We start from the raw sequence: 17,581 nt of genomic DNA, 5'->3' as shown, positions 1-17,581 counted from the left end.
AACTATGACCCAGTAATTCTTTCAGGTCAATAGAGCAAAAAAATCCTTGTACAAGGGCAGCAGAGGAATGGAATGTGGTATTCACAGTAACTCTCCGTTCTGTTTTAAAAACTGCAAAAAACAAAAAGCCCACCAGCAAAAGAACAAACTTACATTCATTGGTCATTTTGTATGCAATGGTGACAAACATAATATATGGCTATCTTTCTTTAGGTTCCCACTGTGAGCCCAACATTACTGCTGTATCAACTTCTTTAATTCACATAACAAACAGTTCAACAGTATATGCTATATTATCACTTTGAAAATCACCAAACCATACAATACACCAATAATCAGGATAAATCTAACAAAAAACAAAACAAAACTTAATGAAAACACAAACAAAACCCCAAAGAATACACAGAAAGCTGCCACAATGAAGTTCAAAAACAGACTGAACTAAGTAATTTAGAATGCTAAACTATTCCCTTCACTTCCCTGAGTCCTCTGCAAGGGCAGCACTGAGTACTTCCTCATCTAGCCTTTTTTTAATTTAAATTAATTTAATTTAAATTAGAAACAATCTTATCAGCTAGCTTTTAAACCCAAGGTACAAAAGCAAAAAATGCAAGATAATGACTTGGAAACACATGGCAAATGCAAATCAGAGATGGATGTTATCAAGGAGAAGTTCTTAGGCTGATTAGTAAATTCCAACATTCTAATTTTATTTTCTAACTTTAATATTACAATGTATAAATATATAAAACATATATTTAATATATGTATTTAAAGACTATATCTTTAAATTATGTAGTTAAAAGATAAATATAAATGCATAAATATAAAATACATTTTGCAATGAAAACCTCATTCACCCTTAAAACATTTTTCTTTATTTTAACTTATGACTTTATTCAATAAGAGAATTCCAAATTTTAATCATAGATCAATTGTAGACAATATCTACTCAACATTCAACTGGTGCTATGCATTATCCAATGTACTTATGTGGCCTACTATATTAGTTCCCACAAAATCACTTTGGCATAGGTATTATTACAAAGAAACTGAAACAGAGAGAGGTTATAATGTTCTCCAATGTCACACAACTACAATTTCCTTTTTATGAGCAAACAGGCAAAGGGGTCATGTAACTGCACAGCTGATATTTAGACACAGAAAGTCAGGATCAAAACCTAGATGAGCTGTTAATCGTTTTCCTACACTACCTTTATGTTTACAACAATACCTGATTCAGAAGTAGGCATCTGTGTATTTTACAAGGGGCTCACAATGAACACCGCATAATCAGTGACATGAAAGCCATGCGAACCTCTTGTGGAAAAATGAGGATGGGGCAATGGAAGAGGCAAGCATAGAGACAGAATACCATGTGGGTTTTCAGCAGAAGCTGAGGGAGAACAGAATCAAAGAAGGGAAGCTGCTGGTACAGTTAGAAGATAAATCACAAGAACAACTCCAGAAGCAGATGACAGAGAGAGAGGACCAGAATACAAAGGAAGTCTGTGTTTCCCACCTCTTAGCAACATGCACATGTTTAAATGATATGCCACAGCATTAAATACAACCATTTGATTGTGGTGTTTCTTCCCAGTTGCTGTCCTTTTTTCTTGGCTTTTATTTTGCATTTCATATTTCCTGCCATCTGTTAGAGTTGATCAATTTTCTGTATGTTCCTCCCATCCCACCTTCCAACTTCTGATTTGGAATTTATAAACTTGTATTTCTATTCTCTATTGTAGTACACATAGAACAAACATTTCCTGTAAATATTTTAGCCATCAGCAAAGTCAGTTGGTATCTCCACTATCCTCTACAACAAGAAAAAATCTTATATACCACTCTCAATTAAAGTTTTAATACTAAATACCAAAAGAACATGTGCTATTTCTATTACTAATGCTTAACTTTATCAATACAATTTGTCCATTTCTTGCTCTTCACTATCTTTCCTATCATATCCTGATTTCCCTAAGTTTGTTTTGCAACTTAGGGAAATGTCTAATTTAACAATGTTCTTTAGTTCTGAGTGGGCTGGTTTGTAACATCCACTTTTATGCATAATAGTGAGCTTATTTCCACCTTTAAATCAGCATGAAATTGCAGAATAATGTTCAGTTTTCTTCTTGTGATTTCAAAGGTATCAGTCCCAATGAGCCTTGATTTTCTGCATACTGTTGACATAAAATATTTTATTTCAAATGAGCAACAACTAGACGCCGGCCTCCTGGTTTCCCTGTTGGGCAGCTCTTAGGTTGAACTGTTGCTTGGTATGGTTTTCCACTCTGGTTTCTCTAAACGTCTCAATGGATTCTCTTTCTTATCCTGCTAAATGGTACTCCAAATGTACTTGTTGCAGGATACACGACCACACTATGAAAACTGAGTTTGTGTTTGTGATAATTAAAATAAAATCAACCTTGGTTCAGGGGGCAGAGCCAGCAACTTGTTAACCAGAAACATCCATAGAGTCCAGAGGAGCCAGGAATATGGAGAGAGATTCACAGGAAGGAAAGGGCGGAACTTGCATCTCCTGCTGGATCTCTGGCCGAAAAGGAAGGTCAGCTGATTTTTCACCCCAGTATCTGACACCCGAATCTTTGTTGATAAACAGAACGAAAGAGACTTAGTTAAAATCTACATATTGTGGCCACTTAAGAACCAGAGCTGTTGCCGGGCATTGGTGGCACATGCTTTTAATCCCAGCATTCAGGAGGCAGAGGTAGGCAGATCTCTGTGAGTTCGAGGCCAGCCTGGTCTACAGAGCAAGTGCCAGTATAGGCCCCAAAGCTACACAGAGAAACCCTGTCTCAAAAAACCAAAAAAAAAAAAAAAAAAAAAAGCCAGAGCTGTGGGACCAGAAGTCCCTCCAGGTGGCAGCCTGAGTGGCAGCCAGGGCATTGACTTCAGAGCTGTGGGGCAGCAGATGGTAATTAAAATATCGCTAGATTGATGTGCACCCGCTACGGTAACAGAAAAACATCATTCGGAGCCTAACATGGAAGCAAAGTATACCCACATAAGGCTTGAGAAAGCTGGGGGAAAAAAGTTTCAAACTAGGAGCTGGACATGGCTTCCTGGTATAAATGCAGTCGCTCAGGCAGTCAGGGTGCTTGTGGTATAAAGAGGCTTGGATCCTTTAAGAGGCCCTGCTGTGCAGTCAAGCACTTGAGCAGCCAGAGTGCTACTTGGCTAGGTAGAAAGCCTGCTACAGAGTGGGCCCAGAAACTTCGCAAAGCTGGAGCTGCTAAACGCCACTCGAACTCGCGGCTGAGGTTCGCGGCTGAGGTTCGGTTCTCATGGAAGGGCAAATAGCAGCTGCAGCCCAGACCAGTAGTGTAAGACTGCTGAACCAACCAGGGGGTAGAGCCAGCTGCCAGCACCACGTGCTAAGTGGAGCTGCACTGCAGATGGCCTGGCCCCATTAAAGCTACAGGCATGCAAAAAGTCAGGTCCAAACCGAAGGGGGGCAGGCAAGGAGGGACCCTCTGTGCTTAGGTGCTGATGAAAAAAGAGAAAATGGGTATAGACTGTCATAGGAAAAAATAGATTAAAAGAATAAGCCATGTGAGGATGGGGAATACATAGGGCACCTGCATGGTGCTTTGTTGACTTTGAATTTTTTGAATGCTGATGAACGAGGGCAAACACTGCTTAGAGACATTGGATTGTAGGAAAACAAAACTGCTAAATTAAACCAGCTTATATATTTTAAAGATGCCTTAAATTCAGAGTGTAAGTCAGGAAATGTGTTGTACTAGGGAAGAGAGTATGCTTTTTTCCCACAGGAAATGAAAAGCTATGAATTTTTTTAAAGATCAGATTTGACTGGGGGGAGACCTGAAAACTGTGGCTGCAGACATGAAGAAAGAAACCAAGAAAAACCACAAGATATATGCTGACCCCTCTACATGGGAACAGTTCTGAGACTGGATGAGACATGATAAATCTGTTGACTAAAGAGTCCTCATGGCTTATTATTACATGCCATCCTTTCATATGGCATGGATGAAGATTTATATTATGGCTTGGTTATGCAAACCAAATAGACTAATAAAGTTGACAGATGTCTTTTACCTGCTCAAACAGAAAACAGAAAATCTTTAACTGACTTGTGCATGCCATACATTACACACTTGTGTTAATGCAGATACGTATATTCCCTTTATACAAAGAAGTTTGTGTGTTTTCAGAAAAAAAAAAAAAAAAAAAAAGACCAGACACCAATGAAGACAAGTAGCCCAGGTGATCCAGCCTCTCAGAATGCCTCTGCTGCAGTTTCCTTAAATGCTACATCCAGAACAACTTCAAAGCTGCTAGCTGAGATGGTCCAGCCTCATAGACTACTCCAGCCAGGACTTCATATATACTCTACACTTTCATATTACTCAGAGACTGAACAAAAAATAACAGTTAGTGCTCCCAGGATTTGATCATTATCCCAATTGTCTCAGGGTCCCCTAGAGATGCTGCTGCTCCCAGACAATAGGAAGTAATTTTAAGAACACAATGCCCCACAAGAGGTGGGGTGGGTAGTTTTTAGCATTCAGTGGTTATGTTTGTCATTGTTTAGGGGGGTTGGTTGCAAGTTGTAACAGGTCATGGTCAGGGAAGAAACTAAGCAAAGAGGGTAAGATTCGGGATCTCTTTCTGAAAAGAAAAAAGGGGGGATATAGGAAGGATAGGATAAAAGGGTACATTATTGAATCTACTTTTAAACTAAAAAGCAACTTTTAGTCTCATTTACATTGGTATGGATTTTTGTATACTGATGCAAATTCATGGTTATTTTTGTTTTAACAAAAAATGTGTGTGTGTGTGTGTGTGTGTGTGTGTGTGTGTGTGTGTGTGTGTTTCTGCTCTTGTTTCAGGATTGTACGTATGCAACTCATTTAAAAAATGTAAATTTCTAGTCCTCAAAAGCTAATAAACTATTTAGAATAATTAAGGATGTGGGTTAGTATTTAGTCATCTATAACAATCAAACTTGTAGTCATGTTAGTCCTGTTTTCAAGGCAAAACACAGACATATTTTACATAGATAGGTGGTCTCCAAACGCTTCACAGACCTGCAGAATATGTCATTTAAAATGTTTTAATAACATAAGGCTTTTCATGTCTGTGAAGTATGTTACTCCTGGCAGCACCAATCTACTTCAAAGTAGATGATGGGAATCAAAGAACCTCCATATGGAGTTTGCTTTCAATGTGGCAAAGTTAGCCACTGGGCAAGAAACTGTCCTTGCCTCAACTGCTGACAGTATGCAGTCCAGATTGGACAAGCAGGATACAAAAGAAAGTGACTGCCTTCAAAATTCCTGCTTCACAGAAAAGTCTGTTAGATATTCTAGGCCCTTAGGCTGAAGATGGATGCCCCAATGTTGCAGAGGAACCTTGGGTGACTGTCCAGATAGCCAGCTGTCTCTGTCATTTCTATAGTTTTGGAATTTGTTTGCTCTGTACTTCCTGTTTACTCAGGTAACAATCCTTCTCAGGTCTCTGATGGGGACTGAACACTAGATAGTTAAACTGTTTTCTTTGTTACCAAATTCAGAAAAGTAACTTACAAAAAAGAGATGTAAAGTGTATAAGGTTTGGAGACATAAAAGCTTAAGTTCTCTAAGAAAATGTTTTTAGATATAAAAAGATACTTTTAGGCTGGTAATACAAGTTATGATAGAAAGTGGTTTAGGTATAAAACTATAGATAATAGAGTATTTTCTTCAAATTTGCAAATACAAATGAACTGGACATTGTGAATATAATTCATACCTGATAATTCTTCTTATTGCATATAGTTCTACTGTGTTAGAGTTAAAACCTTTCCATTTTATTTAGACAAAAGGGGGAAATGTTATAGGATAATCTTTTTATACACTGTGAGGATGTGTCTCTGCCTAAAGTACCTTCTGATTGGTTTAGTAAAGAGCTGAATGGCCAATAGTTAGGCAGGAGAGTAGAGGTGGGACTTCCAGGAAGAGAAAGTCAGAAAGAATCTGAGACATGCAGAATTAAGTCAGTAAGATGAAGAGGGAGTCTGTACAGTATGAAGAAGAGGTAATGAGCTAACTGGCAGAATGCAGATTAATATAAACAGGTTAATTGAAGTTATAAGAGTTGGTTGGGAAGAAGTCAAAGCTAAGGCCAAGCATTTATAATTAATAAGAAGTTTCCATGTCATTATTTGGGAACTGGTGGTCCAAAGAAAGACCAACTACATGTACTGGATTTTTCTGGCGTTAGTTTTTTGTTTTTTTGTTTTTTTTTTTTTTTGAGACAGACTCATCATGTAGCCCTGGATGTCCTGGAACTTACTATGCAGACCAGGCTGCACTTGAACTCACAGAGATCCTACCTCTGTCTCCTATGTACTGTGATTAACATATGTGCCAAAATTTCCAACTGGTTCAGAGTATATTTGTAATTGAGGAATCTTGTTTTCTCTCAAATTCTGAAGACTATTCTCAAAGAAAAAAAAAGTATGCGTGGGATACCTGTGTGTGGTATATGTGCACATTTTATTTTTTTAAAGATTTTATTTATTTATTATGTATAATACATTCTGCTTCCATGTATATCTACACACTAGAAGAGGGCACCAGATCTCATAACGAATGGTTGTGAGCCATCATGTGGTTGCTGGGAGTTGAACTCAGGACTTCTGGAAGAGCAGTTGGTGGCGTTCTTAACCTCTGAGCCATCTCTCCAGCCCCATATGTGCACATTTTAATCTGACAGTAGGCACAAGAATAGACATGCACCATGTGGAAATCTGAAGACAACTTCCACCCTCTTGTTGTTTGCTACTACCTGCACCAGGCCTACTACATGCTCCAGGCAAGCTGGCCTGTGAGCTGGGATTCTCCCATCTCCACCTCCCATTTTACTGTAAGCATGCTAGGATCACAGATGCTCTACTGCATCTATCTTTATGTGGGTTCTGGGGATGTGCACTCCAGTCCTCACACTTGATGGGAAGCACTTTATCCACGGATTAATTTCCTCAGCCCTCCATTATCTCTATAAATGGCAGTATTTTTCTGTCTTCTCTCTCTTAAATGCCTATGAAATATAAGCTAGAGTTTCATTCTGTTTTGTTTTGTTTTGAGACAGCATCTGATCTGGTACAGTATAGGCTGGTCTCAGACTATAACAATTTTGCCTAAACTATAATCTGTGAAAAGCTTCAGAAACACCACTTTACCCCCACAATGATCATTTAATCAAAGCACATAAAATAAGTTGCTCTCAGATGGAAACTTGTGAATGTTCTCATTATGAACTGTCTAGATGTTACTATATATACTATATATATATATATATATATATATATAGTTATGAAGCACAAACAAGGTTAGTAAATGGCTCAAACACATGCATGAATACTTATTTTACATACCATAACCATCTTAATAAACTCATATTACTTGCTGGTATAGAATCTTCATAATTTCCACAAATAATCAGATACTCTATCCATGAATACCTCTAGACGTTTGTTTTAAGCTCAAAGTCTGGCTGTTTGCCATACATCTGCTGTCATTGGTAAAATTAAAACTAATTTTACTAAAATTCAAACCATCTGAATGCTCCTTAAAAATTTAAGGATGTCTTAGCAAGCCTCTGCTCCTTAATGAGCTGCTCCTGACTTCACCATGTGATTTGAATAATTCAAAAGTCAATCTCAAACTCTTAAGTATATAAATTATCTTTCAATCAAGCAATTACTTGTTATCTATCTGATAGCTAACAAGGTCTAATTTGGCCTAGGCAAATCTTGAAAAAGAGCCCAAAATAAAACTGTCAAAAAACAATGTATTTATACCATAAGACAATTAAACTCAAATTTTTATTACAGTCCTCAAAGGGGGAGGGGGGAGACAACTAATGGATGCCATTTTAAAGATTCTGTACAGTGGAACCAACATTCAATATTTTTTTCTGAGTTTATGTTTACCTACAAAAACCACTATATAATATATTTTACCCTTAATTATGTCATCTCATCAACCGTTTTTTCCTTTACTGTGTTCCATATAGTCCAACAATGGTTGTCTGTCCACCACCAGAAGGTTCAAGAATCCACAGCTGTTCAGTCCATGAGGCAGGATGTCTCAGCAGGTCTTCAGTATATGCCAGAATTCCGAAGAAGTATGCTCTAATACCAGTGAAGGGATGGATTTCTTCCTTCTTCCATGTCCTTTACAAAGGCCGCCAGCAGAAGGTGTGGCCCACATTAAAGGTGGATCTTCCCACCTCAAAAGGTGACCTTCCAACTGCTGGGCAGTGGTGGCACATGCCTTTAATTCCGGCACTTGGAAGGCAGATACCCAAGTTAGAGCCAGCCTTGTCTACAGAGTGAGTTCCAGGATAGCCAGGGCTCTACAGAGAAACCCTGTCTCAAAAAAACAATACATACATACATACATACATACATACATACATACATACATACATACACACACACACACACACAAGGTGCATCTTCCCACATCAAAGATCCTGATTAGAAGTGGATCTCCCCACTTTTCATAATTTAATTATGAAAAACAAACAAACAACCCCTCACAGGCATGCACAGCTATTTGGGTTTTAGTTAATTTCAGATATAGTCAAGTTGACAAACAAGAATAGCAATAACAATAAAGGACTTAAAAATAAAAAAAAAACAACTATTTAGATGAACCAAAACTTGCACAACAAACTTCATGCCATAATCACAGAGACCAAATTTTGTGATAAAACAATAAAATATAAAGTCCTAGCAAGTTTAAAAAAGGAAACACCATTAGGAATGAAAAAAGAAAAAAATAACCATATATGTAACCGAGTAAACAAAGCTTACAAACTTTATACAAATAAACGAGAGAGTGCGCAAGAGAGAGAGCGAGAGAGAGCGAGAGAGAGAGAGAGAGAGAGAGAGAGAGAGAGAGAGAGCAGTTGTGTGGAAGTCAAGATAACTTCAAAAATTGGTCCTCACCTTCCACCCTGGAACATTCTTGTTTGCTGCACCCTCCTACACACACCCACACCAGTCCAGACAGTTTTACATTCTTTCAATCTAGAGGGAATCTTAGAAAGCTTCTAGCAAATTTACACATACCTGCTTCCTTAGGTGGTGAGACTTTTTCGGCTCTTGGAGCTTGTGATCCCTGCCCTCCATTGTGGACATCTGTAGAGTACAACCTGACTCTATTTAGAGTACAAACATGTGGGTGACTATTGGGAACCATGTATGTGAAGCTTCCAAATGTCATTAAATTCTTCCATCCTAACAAGAAAAAAAAAAAATCACTTTAACTTCAAAACAACTCTTAAGCATACAGTTAACAACCAAATGCTTGACTTGAGGCATTTCCTTTGTAATGTAAGAATCAAATATTACAACTTTTTCCTAACTTATAGTGATAGGAAACTTATAGGAAACACTTATATTCAATTATCCCAAAAGGTGGTATGTTGTACATAGCAGATACTCTCTTATTTTGTATGCTGGCTGCATTAAAAAAAAAAAAAAAAGCTGGCATAATGTACACAATAGCAGACTCTTCGTGAGGGATGGTCATGAGCGCTTCCTGCTCAAAATTATCCCATGTCTTCTTTCAGGGAGCTGGAGATTTAGTCCTCTCATGTCATAATCAATAAATGCAACCTATTAGTAGTGGCCCTGTTGTTTCTGATTTTTAACCAGAAAATTAGGTCACTATTTGGTAACTGCCCCAGTACATGAGAATTGTAACTGAGAGAAGAGCAGGAGCACTGGAGCTGTTGCGTCTTGGTTGACAGTGGCTTTAAAGGGACACCACAATTGCCTCAAGTGACAGAAAAATGAACCTCTACTCTCCTGACCTTTGCTTTTATGTATTACTGTGTATACTCAAAATTCCAGCTATTTAGATAAAATTTGTAATTTCTAAGGTTTTATGTGGAACCAACCATGTCATCAGAGATAATCCAGTGAGCACTGAAGAGCTGACACGGATGGAGGACACAGCTCAGAAACAAGACTTTACCTTCCATCCTCAGCGCAATGGGGGTGGAGGGGTACAATGTCTAACTGCTGAAAACTGAATTTCCAAAACAATGGTTTTGATGGGAACTCCTTGATGTCAATTTATTCTTTTGTCTAATTGGCAAATTGATATGATTCCAATGTAGTTTTGGTTATAAGAATCTATTTCTGCTGGCCGTTGGTGGTGCATGCCTTTAATCCCAGCACTCGGGAGGCAAAGGCAGGTGGATCTCTGTGAGTTGAGACCAGCCTGGTCTACAAGAGCTAGCTCCAGGACAGCCTCCAAAGCCACAGAGAAACCCTGTCTCGAAAAACCAGGAAAAAAAAAAAAAAGAATCTATTTCTAAAAGCCAAGTAAGGAAAGTAACAATAGAGGATTCCTGCACATTGAGACATGTAACCTACCAAACACATCTTCTTCACTGTGGCCACTGGTATTTTACAGACAGAATAGGAAGTCTAAGGAAATAGTAAGGGGAATTAAGGGCATGAGAGCAGGGAATGGTGGCACATGCCATTTATCCCAACACTTGGCGAGGCAGCGACAGGTAGATCTCTGAGTTAAAGGCCATCTCAAATATGTTAAAACAACAAATTGTCTAAGCTTATTTAGGACCAAATGTTTGTAACCTCCAGTTCTAGTGCACTTCTTATCCCTAAATCTTAACAGTGAATCTCAGAGAGAGACAGAAACAGAGAGACTCAGAGAGACAGGGGCCCCAGTAGACTAGGTGGCGCAATAGAGAAAAGTACTAAGAACCAACCCAAGTGTTGTCTTCTGACCTCCACAAGTGTGCCACATGTGTGCTCTTATGCCTCCACATACACATCAGACACAGCCACACAACAACAACAATAAGTAATTCTCTAAAAAACTTCTTGCCCAGTTGTCACAAACATGATTTTTCATTTCTATGTGAACAGACCCATATTGTGCCTGAGATCTCTTTTAAGCATTTATACAATGCTTATGACTATACAATGTCATTTTTTCCAATTTGCATTCTTTAAATACTGAATAAACTAAGTTGTTTGTCTGAATTTCTGCCCTGGTAGTTTTCCAGTCCGGGCTTTACTGATTGAATTCACATGGTGGTGTTTAACCTATCCTATGTCCTACAAGTCAGCGCACGTGACAGCTTTTTCTGAATTCAGCTGCATGTGTAGAACGCCTTAGAAGTAGTGATGAAGCGTTTTTGTGCTGAGATTTTAGCTCAGTGGTAGAGCACTGGGCCCTGACCAGCACAGAAAAAAATTCACCCAGTATCTAGTAGTCCTTTTATTTATGACAATGCCTACTGCTATTCAATGCTAGATCCATTTATTCATTAGGTGGCCTTAAAATTGTAGCATTCCCATTTTATTACTTCCCACTCAGTTAGAATATCTTTACACAAAGAAAATCCCCACTCTGTGGTTACTCAGTAATACAGTTTAAGTCAGACTCAGTGCTTAATTCTTCCCTTTTATGCACCAATTCCCAAATTAGTAAATGCACTGCCTAACATGTTACAGAGGCAGCATGGTTTTAGCTTGCACATTTCATTCAATTCCAGATTTTAATATGAATTGCTGCATGTTTAAGTCACTGACCTAAGTAATGCTCAAATGGTCTTATTTCTGGCCAGTAGAGGTCTCTTCAAATCCTTCTAAAACTATATTGTTAACTTGGACAGCTCCCTTGCTAGTTGTTTGGAAACATCCTTAATTTTTAATTTCAATAAAATATCAGGTATTAATTAACAGCTTTCTGTATATTTCTGGCAATAATACACTACTGAAAACTTCTTATAGGGCAAAACTACACAGGTTCACATCTGACTCAATAAAATCAATATAAAACCTAACACGGAAGCAGAAAATATAATCACCATTATGGGATGAATTGCTGAATACATTAATTCCAGCTGGCAGAAATATAGTAAAACTTATTTCCCAATCTTAATACCCTTTCTTTAAGGTGATATCTAAAATTAGTTACATATGGAACACCAGTCTTTAGTCTGGCACTTACTGTTCTGTTCTACCTGAATAGGGTTTTCTCGTTGCTGCATACCTAAGGGCTGTTTTCTTCTAAGATGTAGAACTTCTGGGATCTTACAGGTGTAGTCGCAACAATCAGGGGCCTAGTTACAAGTTTTGCTTTTCTTACTGTTCCAGCTTCTTGGGCCCCTATTAGCCACTGCTACTATTCACTGCTTGCTCTGTCTCCAGTCTAGTTTGTCATCTACTACTTACTTACTTTGGCTTTCACTTTGAGACTAAGAATAATAATAAAATAAAAAAAAAAAAACCTAACCTATTTTCTTCCCTGCAAACTGACAATTCAGTCTATTATGTATGTAACACCTGCAATAAAAACCAACAAAAGGACATCCTGTAGTCTAGGTTAATTTCTAGCTAATTTTAGGGCTTGAGTCAAGATTGTAGCCTGTCTTCTACATATCAGTCTCCTTACCTAAGAGACTATTGCAGTAGTTTCTTCCTTCCAAATTATAAAGCAATGACATGTTAAAAAACTAACAATTGCATGGCTGGAGAGATGTCTCATTGGTTAAGAATATTAGCTTTTCTTACAAAGGATCTGGGATCGATTCTTAGTACCTACATGGTAGCTCACAACCAACTGTAGCTCCAGACCCAGAGGATTCAACACCCTTCTCTGGCATCCTCAGGAATGAGGTACACATGCAGTAATTACACAGACATACATATAAGCTTAAAAAAAAAAAAAAGACACATAAAAATAACTTTTTAAAAATTAAGCAGTTGGGCTGACTGACATTTAATCAATGAAGTGCTTCCCTTCCAAGCTTGGTAACCTGACTTCAATCATCAGTACATACATAAAAAGCTGGACATCAACTGGAGAGATAGATCTAAACAGATCCCGAGGACCCACTGCCAGTCTACTCACTCGGTGAGCTCCAGGCCATGAGACATTGTTTCTAAAATAAACAAGCAAGCAAACAAACAAACAACAAAACTAAGGTGGATGGTAATCGAAGAATGACAACCAAGGCTGTCCTCTGGTCTCCACAACTGTACACGTGCATCTAAGTGAACACACACACACACACACACACACACACACACACACACACACACAGCCAAACTCCTGAGGGTTTTGTGTTTTTGTTTTGTTTTGTTTCTGAGACAGAGCTTCTCTGTGTAACAGCAGCTGTCCTCAAACTCACAGAGATCTGCCTGCCTCTGCCTCCCAATTGCTGGGACTAAAGGTGTGTGCTACCACACCTGGCTCTTTAGAAATTTAATTAAAAATTCCCATCTTACAATGTTGCATGAAAAGGGGAGACTAACTCAATATGATTTCAGTCATTAAAAATGTACTTGATAGCCAGGCATGGTGGTATACACCTTTAATCCCAGCACTTGTAAAGGCAGAGTCAGGAGGATCTCTGTGAGTTCCAGCCGGGTCTACATAGTGAGTTCCAGGACAGCCAGAGCTATGCAGAGATCCCATCTCAAACAAACAAACAAACAAAACCAGTGTAAAACAAAAAGAAATAAAAGCACAAGTATCAATAACCTACCTGGAGCTTCATTAAGATCTTAACGAAGACTAAATAGATAGCGTGGTGGTTAAGAGAACTTCTAGAGGACCCATGTTCAATTCCCAGTATTCAGATGGCAGCTAACAATCTTTTACAATTCCAATTCCAGTGGATGCAATACCCTCTTGGGACTTCCATGAGCATTGAACACATGTAATGCACAGACAAACATGCAGGCAAAACACTCAGAAACATAAGAACTTTAAAATAGTCAATTTACTAACTATTATTAACATCTTATTAACAGGACTGTCACAATTTGTGACAGTCTGTGCAATAGTAACACCCAGTAGTCCCAGTTTACTTGTATCCTTTCTGGTAGCCAACATGGCAGGAAAGCCCTGCTTACTCATTTAGCAAGCAAAGGCGTGAGCAAGACAAGAGTAGCCCAGCCCAGGAGAATATGACTGATAGGGCTTTAACGCATGGTACAAAAAAAGCCACCCCCACCCCACCCCTGCCTTTTTCTTTTCTTTTTTAAGAAGGCAAGAAGGGTACACACTGACAACTCCCTGCACAACATCTTGGATTGTATCTCTACTATCATGCTTAATGATTTCAGCATTTGTAAGAAAAAGCAGAAACAGTCTGCAGTACCAAGACTAGGGACAGAGACAGAAAGATCAAAAGTTCCAGGTCAGCCTATGCCAAATGTTGAGACCTTGTTTCAAAAAGATGAGGTGGGGATAAAAATCAATAAAATCATATCTAACATAATATAAATACTGTAACTATAAATAAATTTCCAATTTATTAGTATAGTAATGAACTGAAATACATCGCTCAATATGTATTTATTTACATAAATCATTAAGTGCAATTGTTAGATCATAGGGCACAAATCTCTTAAAGTTCCTTTTATTGAGAGAACAACTACCTCCTAAAATAATATTCAGTTCTGCTGCAAATCAGTACAAGAGAGTTCCTGCATCTTCCATAAAGGTATATCATATCTTCAGTAAGAAAATCTTAAGGGGCTGAAGAAATGGCTCAGTAGCTAACTACTGCAAATGCCAGTAATTCAAGCTCTAAGTGATTCAATGCTCTCTGCTGGCTTCCATGTGCACACAAGCACACATACCCACACATAGGTGTGCATATACTTACACACACACTAAAATATTTAGACGAAGAGAAAACTTAGTCAATGCAAGACAGGCAGTGAGCAGTAAAACCCTTTAAATATTCATAACTATACTTTTTAATGTCTGCCAAACATTTCTGCACTTCTACATGCTATTTAGCCTTCATTCATTCCCTTTGCTCATTTTTGTATTATTATATACAGCAGTCTGTAAAACTTCCTTATAAATTAGAAATACTAACTATACTATCCAATAGATTTACTAAGTATGGTCAGTCCAAACTGATGGGCTTTAAGTGTGAAATATAAACTGGATTCTGAAGAAAACACAAAACAGGAAACAGCTCGATTTTTTTTAAATTATATGTCAGAATATTTTAATACACTAGGTAAAGTATATTAATCTATTTTTACTTTTTAAAATGTGGCTAACAGAAGCTGGAGGGATGGCTCGGAGGTTAAGAGCACTGGCTGCTCTTCCAGAGGACCCAGGCTCAATTCCCAGCACCCGCATAGCAGCTCACAAATGTCTGTAATTCCAGTTCCTGGGGATCCTGCACCCTCACACAGACATATGTGTAGGCAAAACATCAATGCACATAAAATAAAAATAAATAATTTTTTTTAAAAATGTGGCAACCAAACAATGCAAAACTACATTATGTGGCTCAACTCTTGAATACAGTCTTTTTTTCTTTGCCTTCAGATGTTTCTCAACTTTTAAGTATTTACATCAGTCAGTGGTTTCCTCCTCTATTCTTTTTTGTTGTTTTGTTTAGTTTTTTGAGACAGGGTTTCTCTGTGTAGCCATGGTTATCCTGGAACTCATTCTGTAGATCCAGGCTGGACTCAAACACAGAGATCCGCCTGCCCCTGCTGGGACTACACAACTGCACCACCATGCCTGGCCTCTCTGTTTGTCCTTTAGAAGCCTTAACTAGACAGGTAAGCATTCTAGAAGTAGAAGTTAAGCTTTAATTCTTCTGAAAGAAAATCATCTCTTTTGGCTCCCAGCTCTGCCCTCCTAAAACAAAATAAAACAAACCCAAAAGATGAGATTCAAATAGTTTTCTGGTAATATGCATCCAACTGAAATAGCACACTTTCTTCAAATGATCATTAAATTTAACCATAGTTATGACTGCTCTCTCAAATACTGTAACAAAACTTCCACAAAGGTAACATTTTTAATCTAAAAGGGTTTTAAGTGTGAAAACATTCAAATTGTTTGTAGTAGTAAACATCCTGCCTAAAGAACTTTGACAAGTCACCTTTACATGGTGAGAGAGGTAATTATTATCTGTGTTGCACAGATGAGGCAGAGCATAACATTTTTGGCCTGGTGACAGCAACACAAGAACTACAAAGTACACTACTTCAACTCGTTTGACCAACACTGAAAGGGCAGTTTGGACCACATTTAACAGCCACTATATGAATCTCAGTGTAACATCCCCAATTTTACTTGGGGTTTCAGAACAGAGTATATACGCAGACGACTAATTCTGTTCTAAAGACAATTGGGCATATGCCAATATGGGAAAACTGTACAGTTTTCTGCCACTAACAAAACCCTAAAAAAAGAGTTATTGTGATAAATTCATTTGCAATCTTGGGAGCCAGCTTTTATATTTACTACAAGTAAGATATGAATATACTCTGTCTTATTTGTACAGCACAGGCATCTGTTACCGCTTTTTACCACTCGAAAGCCTGAATGGCGACAGCTTTTGACTTCCAAAGTTTTTAAAGCCTGAATGTTTGAGAAACGTTTCTGTAAACACTCTTTGCAACAACAGCACGGGAGTATCTCACTCAACCTAAGAGGCAGGTAAAACTGCGGCGGCGAACTTAAGGGACCCTCCAAGTTGCTGGAATCCTCCATTTCCCACGGCCTGTTTGGGTCATCGTGGGTCACGGCGATACGCGCTAAGCCCTCTGGTCTGCTCCGCCTCGGGGTGTCCCCACGCCCGCTGGCCCCCGCGGGGCCTCTGCAGACGATGCTCTCGGGGACACCTGTGGGGACCGTGCGTGACCGGCAGGCTCTGGACTGGGGAAGTGCAAGCTGGTCAACTGCCGAGGCCAGGAGCGGCCTCCGCCGGTCACTCACCCTGGCTGCAGCCGCGGGCCACTGCCCGGCCGCCACCGAGCCTGCACAGCGTCGCCCAGCTGCACCTGTGCGCCGCGACGGCGGCGGCCAAGCCCGGAAACATCCTGGCGGGGCAGAGGCCCCTACTCGGACACCGCCCCCTGCCTCCGCGCCGCCGGCCGCGCCAACTGACTCCATAGACCGGACCCCAGCGGACACGACTGTGTGCGCCGCCGGCGGCGGCTTCCGCGACCCGGAAGTCCTGACGCTGCGGCGCCACGGCGGAAGTGACGGAATGCGCCGAGCTGGGGGGGGGGGCGGAGCGGCCAGCGGCGGAGACCAGGTCCTTTTCAACCTGTGATTGGCGTCTGGGAATCCGTGTCCGGTGGTTTGAAGGATTAAACAGTCTTCCGAAGCACTGTCCGAGGCGGGGTGGGACGTGGGAGGAGAAGGCAGGGTGTAAGCTTCTGTCCCCCCGTGCACTTTGAACCCTCGGCACCGCGCTGGCCAACACCGCGATCGCCTTGCCTCTCACTCAACCTTAGAGGCGTCTGTAAAAAAAAGCTATTACATGTTCATGATACTATGTGTACACGAACATGGAGCAATTTTGAAACAACCTGGTCCCAGAGAGAAAGATAATACTATTCGCCTATTGCAACTATTCCCGTATCAGGTTCATTCGGGTCTTGGCTGAAGCCTGAGAGACCGTCTTTATTATTCTCCAAGTCGTTGTCCTCTTTGCTTTTCTTCAAACTACCCACTACTGAAACCGGGCGTGATGGTGTACGCCTTTAATTCCAGCAGCCGGGAGA

At 39.6% G+C, this 17,581-nt stretch overlaps 1 protein-coding gene across 3 annotated transcripts in view; it reads right to left on the bottom strand.

Moving 5' to 3' along the window:
• Slc30a9 (solute carrier family 30 member 9) overlaps nt 1–17,033 on the bottom strand; it is a 55,503-nt gene extending 38,470 nt beyond the window's left edge. For 2 of the 3 annotated variants that reach the window (XM_035452447.1, XM_035452446.1), the window contains exons 1-2: nt 16,788–17,033; nt 9,110–9,277 (exon numbers count right to left, since the gene is read on the bottom strand). In XM_035452447.1, coding sequence (XP_035308338.1) covers nt 9,110–9,277; nt 16,788–16,890 — 271 coding nt within the window. In that variant the 5' untranslated portion in view covers nt 16,891–17,033. The remainder of the gene's footprint in view (nt 1–9,109; nt 9,278–16,787) is intronic. The other variant, XM_027390818.2, reaches the window with a different exon arrangement.
• Nucleotides 17,034–17,581: the final 548 nt, after the last annotated feature.

This window comes from Cricetulus griseus (genome assembly GCF_003668045.3).
Source record: "Cricetulus griseus strain 17A/GY chromosome 1 unlocalized genomic scaffold, alternate assembly CriGri-PICRH-1.0 chr1_1, whole genome shotgun sequence".
NCBI lineage: Eukaryota > Metazoa > Chordata > Mammalia > Rodentia > Cricetidae > Cricetulus > Cricetulus griseus.
This window is presented reverse-complemented; position numbering and strand designations above follow the sequence as displayed.